This window comes from Montipora foliosa, chromosome 11 (assembly GCF_036669935.1).
Source record: "Montipora foliosa isolate CH-2021 chromosome 11, ASM3666993v2, whole genome shotgun sequence".
In the NCBI taxonomy this organism is placed as follows: Eukaryota; Metazoa; Cnidaria; class Anthozoa; order Scleractinia; family Acroporidae; genus Montipora; species Montipora foliosa.
The window spans coordinates 38,316,046-38,323,545 of NC_090879.1; the positions used below are offsets into that span (position 1 = coordinate 38,316,046).

The window sequence follows — 7,500 nt, forward strand, 5'->3', positions numbered from 1 at the left end:
GGTTTTAGAGCCTTTTGATTGAAATATCACTATTTTGTTGGCTTTGAAAGATGGGAAAAGTGGTGATACTTTGATCCAAAACCGAACAATGAAGGGGAATGGGTTCAATACCGGGTTGACGTCACAGATTGCTTCGCATTGAGATAGTTTTTTGAAAACAGGTATGCAAATTAATTTGTGATGTCAACGCGGTATCGAAACGATTCCTCTTCATTGCTCGGTTATGGATCAAAGTATGCCCACTTTTCCCGTCGTTCAAAGTGAATAAAAAGGTGAAATTTCAATGGAAAGGTTTTAAAAACAACACGATGTATTTTCGATGATTTCGCAGAATAAATCAAGTGGAAAAGTGTGTTGAGGTGATAGGCACTTACATGACTTAGAGTCATAGCATTCCAGTTACTTTCATGAGAAACGTTTATTTGCATTAATAGCAGAATCTGTTGTGCAGCATTTACTAGTTTTACAACTTGGATACAATGCCAATTTGTTAGAGTTCTTTGTTTAAAGACTGACTGAGAAACCTGTTAAAAACGAATAACAATAAGAGGATAAAGGTTTGATTTTTGCGCCCAATCCTTCGTAAGATAAGGCAGTTGTCCATTTTGTATTGTTGTGAGACCGTTGCCTTTGAATTTGCGTTGCTTTTGATTTGGTAAATAACAGGGAAACCTTCTCAGTCACTGCTTATAAACCCTTTAGGTGTCAAAATATCATCAATAGCTTCAACAAATAATAAGAGAAAAGCTGTACCTGTGGCAAGTAAACATTAATTCCAAATGCCAAGACGCTTAGTTAAAGGGTCAAAGTTTCTGTGTACAAATAGACAGTGACAGATGTCAGCAGTACAATTTGCATGGGCTTCCACCAAAAACGTTGCCTTTCGCAACCATAATAGTAGAGGGCACTACTCGGGAACCTAAGGCCCCTTAACTTTTCATTATAAAATTACAGTTTGGATGCCCACGTGGTAGAGGTTGATGTTATTGGACCTGGTCAGCAGCAAAATCGATTTACAGTGAAAACAGTTCGCCATAACCCGGCCTCATCAGGAGCTGTAACAGGAAATGCGACCTATGCATCTTTTCTAAGCAGCATGTTGGGTAAGATATTTCCATTTTTCATCCCAACATTGAAGAGAGTATTCATTGGTGTGTAGGTGAATTTCATAAAAGTGTTTTGAATAGGCCAAAATTCCTGTTCTTGTGAATTTTTAAAAATAGATATATTGATAATCAACGATGAAATGATATATGAAAAGAATCATATATTGAACTGCGGATATGAAATCAAGTGAAGCTATGATCCTCGCAGTTATGATCGCAATTTTCGCAATTGCGTAGAGAAGCCTGAAAAATTCAGGACTGGTATGCTTTTTCATCGAAGCCTTCCTCGATATTTGTCTGAAGATCTTGAGCGTATCCAAAAACGCGCAATGCGCATTACTTTGCCAGATTATAAGTACCGTGACGCACTAAAGATAGCCAACATTGCCACCTTATATGATAGACGTGAGTCACCTTTTTTCTGACGTCAAGAGCATTACAAATGACTGTAACAAATCCCAAGATTTAGAATATCTCTAAAAAAATTGGAGTAATGAGATTCAAACGTGGCACCAGTAATGTACACCAGATAAGACACAAAGTTACGCCTATTAAGTTGTTGTCGTGGCAACACTCTTGTCTCCAGTCCCTCTCTGCAATAAACCAAGTATCTTTCGTTTTGAACATAAGAACAGGCGGATGGTCATGTGCTGCCCATAATGCTCTACATCTCTGTATAAGCTTACCGAGAGTGAACATGTCTTAATACGACAATAAACGACAAAATCGGTCCTGCCTTAAATAGACTCAGCAGCAAAAAATGGTTGCCATGGCAACAGCATAGAGGGTATCATTTTGTGTCTTACTTGATGTAGGTTACTGCTGCCAAGTTTGAACGACACCCATCCGATATTCTTAATATTGTGATTTATTGCAGTCATTTGTCTTGCTTTTGACGTCATCAATTTTTTAGCAAAAACTTGAACAGAGCGAGTAACTGAGCAAAATGCGCAACATTTAATTCGCTTATCGTACAAAAACAAGGGAGCGCTTAGCGAACGCCGATGCAAACAACGTCATCCCTCCATGGAACTTTCTGGAAAGTTTCGCTTTGACTTCATTTGAAATGCAGTAATGTGATTGGGCAATCGAACTGTTTACTGGCCATATTAGGAGTTTCCTTGGCGGGAGTAAGGAGAAGCTTTGTTTTAATCTTGCCAAACATTGGTCCGTGAAACAAAGTGCGAACACTTTCTCAAGGTCATACGAAAGTCGCTCTATCTCTAGAACAAAGGAAGGTATTCCAAAATACAAAACACCATTCATAATTTTGAAAGGTCTTAAAATAAGCAAAAGATATTTTTTACTTCATGGGCACTAAAAGAACATGAATTATAAATTTTTTAGATTATCTTTGCACTCTTAATATACTCATATAGGTTTTAGCATTTTAGTAGTACTGTTTATTTAGTGTCCCCAATTAGTCCTTTCCGGGCTAAATAAAGGGGCTGTCTGTCTGTCTACCTATCTACCTACCTACTTGTCTGTCTGTCTTTCGGTCGGTCGGTCGGTCTGTCTGTGAATAACAACAAATGTCCACAAAAGCGACTGCACATAACTTGCCGAGAGGCTGAACTGCAACCTCGTTCCCAGGGTCTCCATTGTTGTTGGTTGTTGTTCTCATCGACAAAGACACCTTGGGAACGAGGTTGGATGAACTGAACTTTGGCGCTAAACCTATTTAGAACTAAGTTGTCATTTTTTTCCTTTAATCTTAATCAGTTATTCTTTTGTCTTTGTAGGGGCACACAGTCAAGGACCAGGACTGCATCTCTGTTGACTATTTTATAGCAATGTAATTATTATGCACACGATTGGGATAAAGTAAAAGGCCCGGAAAAAAGGAAAGAATGAGTGTTATTTGCAGTGATCAAAATTTCTGAGACACTTAGAGAAATCTTAATCAGAAGTCTTTTAGATATAGATTTTGTAATAAAAACTAACGATAAAAAGTCACGACGTTTCGACCCCTCGGAGGTCATTTTCAAGTGAGAATAAAAGTTTTAAGAATTAGCATAAATATGTAAAGTGTAAAAAGTGCTAAAAATATATGGAGTAATGAACGGTAGCTAGAGAAAAACAATAGACAAAAAATAATTAATTACAAGAACTGTTCTAAACAAATAATTTGGCGCGGATAGAGTCACACTGTTTGTTTAGCGATGGTTTCAGTTCTTTTATAAAAAACATTTCAAAAACAAGACAATCAAACTTGTTCTGGCACTTTCTCAGAATTCTAAAACTCTTTGCGATGTTGTTAGGTTCCAATGCATGTTTCTCTCTCAGATGGTCGCCGATGGTTGCCGCTTTGTGCTCTTCAATGCGCTGGTGAAGGTGCCGGCAGGTATATCCGACATAACCTGCGTCGCACAGGTCACACTTGAATTGGTACACAACGCACTGTTGGCTTACAAGGGGTGGCTTCTCTTCACGGACCCGGATCTCTTCTTTGATCTTTTTGCTCGTGTAGACAGGGGTAATATCCGCACTGATCTTACGGCTTAGGTCGGCAAGTTGTCTCCGTACGGCGTTCGCAGATTTTTGGTCCTTGAAGGGCAACACGACTCTGATTGGGTCCCCACGCTTCTCATCAACGTGGGTGCGTGATTCCTCGGAAACTTTTGAATCAACGAAAAGGCGGATGGTGGACTGCACATGATCTTCAGGATAACACAGACGGGAAAAGATCTCTTTGAGGCGTTCACATTCCTCGTGAAAGGCCTTCCATGTAGACGAGAGCTTAAACGCACGGTTAAGCATGGTATTTATCAGTGACCGTTTATATCTCGCGTCAACGTGGCTGTGATAATGTAACAACAGTCCGGTGTCAGTTGGTTTTCGGTACACCGTTGTGTTCAGGTAGCATCCATTCCTGATTACGTTCATTCCAAGAAAGGGTAGTCTGCCATTTTCTTCGAGCTCCATTGTGAAATCAATAGAAGGGTGACTGTTGTTTAGTGTCGTTAAGAAATCTATAGCTGCTTCAACATCAGGCATTGCGCTAAGGGTGTCATCAACATAGCGCTTGTAAAAGGCGGGCATCTTGTTTTCTGTTTCCAGCTGTTTCTCGATGTTACACATGAAGGCGTTTGCCATGAGAGGCCCCAGCGGCGAGCCCATTGCCACACCGTCCACTTGTTCGTACAAGTTTCCTTCAAACTGGAAAAGCTGATTTTTGGTGGCGATTCTTAACAGTTCTATCAGGGCCTGCTTCGTGATATTAAGATCGTGTTCTTTGTTGAACCAGTCGTTCTCAAAGGCTCTCTCTGCAATACTCTCAATGGTTTCGTCCACAGGAACATTAGTAAAGAGTGATGACACATCATACGACACCAAAACATCATGCTCTTTGATTTTCATTTCACCGAGTTCGTCAGCAAAAACAAAAATGTCACCGACGGTATGGTCGTTGACGGACAAGGGCTTTAGCTTTTCGTCCAGTCACTTGGCAAGTTTATAATTGTATGTTCCTGTGGCAGATAAGATGGGACGCATGGCTAACTTCTTCTTGTGGGTTTTAGGAAGACCGTACAGATGTGCGAGCCTGGAACCCTTTTGGACTACTGAGTCGGCGATGTTTTTGGGTAGGATCTTTTGTACAGTCGACGTTAACTCCTTCTCCTTTTGGAGTAATGGATGGTAAAATTTCGGAGGTCTACCTCGTGTTCTTGGTCTCTCAAGGCTTACTGGTGCAAATTTTTCTTCGTCATTAATGGATGATTCTTTCAACAGACGTACGTAGTCAGATTTATCCATTATAACCACGCCTGAGCCTTTATCCGGCTTTGTGATAACAATGTCATCCCTCTTCTTAAGTTGACTTATTGCTCTCAGCATTGCTTTCGGTGGTGTTGGACCTTTACGTTCGCTGTAATTGAGTGCAATAGATCGCAGTGTTGCAGCTGCTAGTTCTCTCTCGTTGCTGTCTTCGAGTTTCGGTTCTAGTTTCCAGTAAGCCTTCTCAAACGTTGCATGGATTTCTCTTGAGGATATTCGCTGTGGCAGTGCAAAGTTTAGCCCTCCAAATTATTTGTTTAGAACAGTTCTTGTAATTAATTATTTTTTGTCTATTGTTTTTCTCTAGCTACCGTTCATTACTCCATATATTTTTAGCACTTTTTACACTTTTGTACATATTTTTATCACATTTCGGCGTTCGCCGCATTTTTATCTAGTTTTTACATATTTATGCTAATTCTTAAAACTTTTATTCTCACTTGAAAATGACCTCCGAGGGGTCGAAACGTCGTGACTTTTTATCGTTAGTTTTTATTACAAAAACTTAGAGAAATGTTGAAAAGTTTACCAGATGTTATTTAAAAGCGCGATCTGGAACAGTTATCGCCACCAACCTCAAAGCTCCTTAAAAAATAACAAAATTGCAGATATAAAAGAGCATAAATTGGATATTAATTCTTCTGGTTTTCGTCACTTCAGAATTGATCTTATCCTGTGAAAATGCTTCTTGGTCAACCTAAAATGCATTTTCTCCTGCAGCAGCACAACCCCGGTCTCTTACAACCCAAGATATTTACACCCTTCACCCTGTCCCAATGAAGGGGTGCATGGTGGCTTAACACCTTTAAAACAGATGGTCTTTTCTGATTATCATCATGTATGTACTCAAGTGAAGCTATGATCTTCGCGGTCATGAACGCAATTTTAGCAATAGGCAACTTTCACGATAGCGTCGTTTGACTACAACTACCAGAATTCAGTTTGTTTTTCTTTTCTTATTTAAATTTTGTATTCCCAGCGGGGAAACTAATTAGCATGAGACAAGCAAAACCTGTAGGATTCTGGAACTTGAAGTCAAATGGCGTCATCATGCAAATTAAGAAATTGATCATGAATTTCGTCATAACATTGTCAAAGTAGCTGTGGATCCACGAGGTGATAGCCGAGTGGATCTGCAGACTACTTTGACAATGTTTTGACGAAATTCATTGTCAATAACAAGACAGACGCATAAAAAACTGATATCGCTTTTTTTACAATAACAAATTAAGTCAAAACACGAGAAGAACGCGAGACAAAAATGCGAGAGACTTCAATTTTATTCAATCTGACGCGACCAAATTCTTAACTTGCCTCGCTCTCTTATTGGCTAATGGAGAAAACGGAGACTTTCTATCGGTTAAAAAGTGACAGATCGACGTTTCACAAAATTTTGCATAAATTTAACTCTTCGAAACGCATGAATTATAAATGCGAGTGTCTGTACGCTTATTGACAATAAAAATTAGACAATAAGCGCGCGAGAATTTTGCAGTCATTGTAAAATGTCCAATTGCGTAGAAAAGCCTGAAAAATTCAGGACTTCAACGGGGTTTGAACCCGTGACCTCGCAATTTCGGTGCGACGCTCTAACCAGCTGAGCTATAAAGCCACTGATTGCTCAAATTGCGTTCATGACTGCGAGGATCGTAGCCTCACTTGATTTCATATCCGCAGTTCGATATATGATTCATTTCATATATCATTTCGTTCACTGTATGTACTATTTTGCCAAGTTTTCATGCGATATCCTCACTGTAAATACGTACCATCTGGGCAAGTAACTCAATCTCTTGCTCGTTTTTTCCAAACGATTTTAGATCATCCATAAAAACAGATGATTAATTAACTTGTATTTGGTCCTTCTTCAGCATGTACCCTGGTTAGGCTTTTCTAGGTTTCAGTGTCAGAAGGATCGTAGTTATATCAAAAAGCCACCTGGAATTCCTTGTGTGATTCGACTTTACTTTCGCCTAACGATTCATTGTTGTTCCACCTTCGTTAAGTCCCAAGTAGACATGGTGCATTCTCAGTTGGACCGACCAATATAAGGCATTCCAAGATCGACAAAATGGGAAATCATGTGGTTTCTTTGAAAAACAAGTTCGAGGCTTTCACCAGGTTTCCAAACGAGAGAAAACATAAAACCAAGAGACCGCAGGCCGAGTGCTTTTACTGTTTTCGAGCGTTTGGAAAACCTGATGAAACCCGATGGTATCAGTGTCAGAAAGATCGTAGTGATGTCAAAAAGCTACCTGGAAATTCGAATTTCGCCTAACGATTCATCGTTGTTCCACCCTCGTATACTTTTCCCAAGTAGACAATGTGAATCTGTCACCTACGTCCTGCTTGTTGGCTTCTGTTACAAAAATTTCACTCGTACTCGCATTCCATGTTGTTACCTACTGGAACATTGTGAGTTCTGACCAAGCACGCTGCTCTCGAAGATGGCAGAATACCGATTTAGACAACTGAAAACTGTCGAGGAAGAGGAAAGATGTGAAACTGGAGGAACGAGAAAGAGGAAAGGTGGGAAACAAATATATTATAATATAATATAATAATAATATTATTATTATAATATATATTATTAAATACTATTTTAGAGGAACGTTGT

At 39.5% G+C, this 7,500-nt stretch overlaps 1 protein-coding gene, 1 non-coding gene and 1 pseudogene across 2 annotated transcripts in view; 1 reads left to right on the forward strand and 2 right to left on the reverse strand.

Moving 5' to 3' along the window:
* Nucleotides 1-3,001, forward strand: part of LOC137977020 (aspartate dehydrogenase domain-containing protein-like) — a 21,807-nt gene extending 18,806 nt beyond the window's left edge. Inside the window, exons 7-8 of the mRNA XM_068824318.1 lie at nucleotides 955-1,103; nucleotides 2,849-3,001. Coding sequence (XP_068680419.1) covers nucleotides 955-1,103; nucleotides 2,849-2,886 — 187 coding nt within the window. The 3' untranslated portion in view covers nucleotides 2,887-3,001. The remainder of the gene's footprint in view (nucleotides 1-954; nucleotides 1,104-2,848) is intronic.
* A 166-nt stretch (nucleotides 3,002-3,167) lies between these two features.
* LOC137976221 (uncharacterized) lies at nucleotides 3,168-4,902 on the reverse strand (annotated as a pseudogene).
* Nucleotides 4,903-6,422: 1,520 nt separating this feature from the next.
* On the reverse strand, nucleotides 6,423-6,495 carry Trnaf-gaa (transfer RNA phenylalanine (anticodon GAA)). Its single transcript has one exon. It is a non-coding gene; the product is annotated as a tRNA-Phe (tRNA).
* Between the last annotated feature and the right edge of the window lie 1,005 nt (nucleotides 6,496-7,500).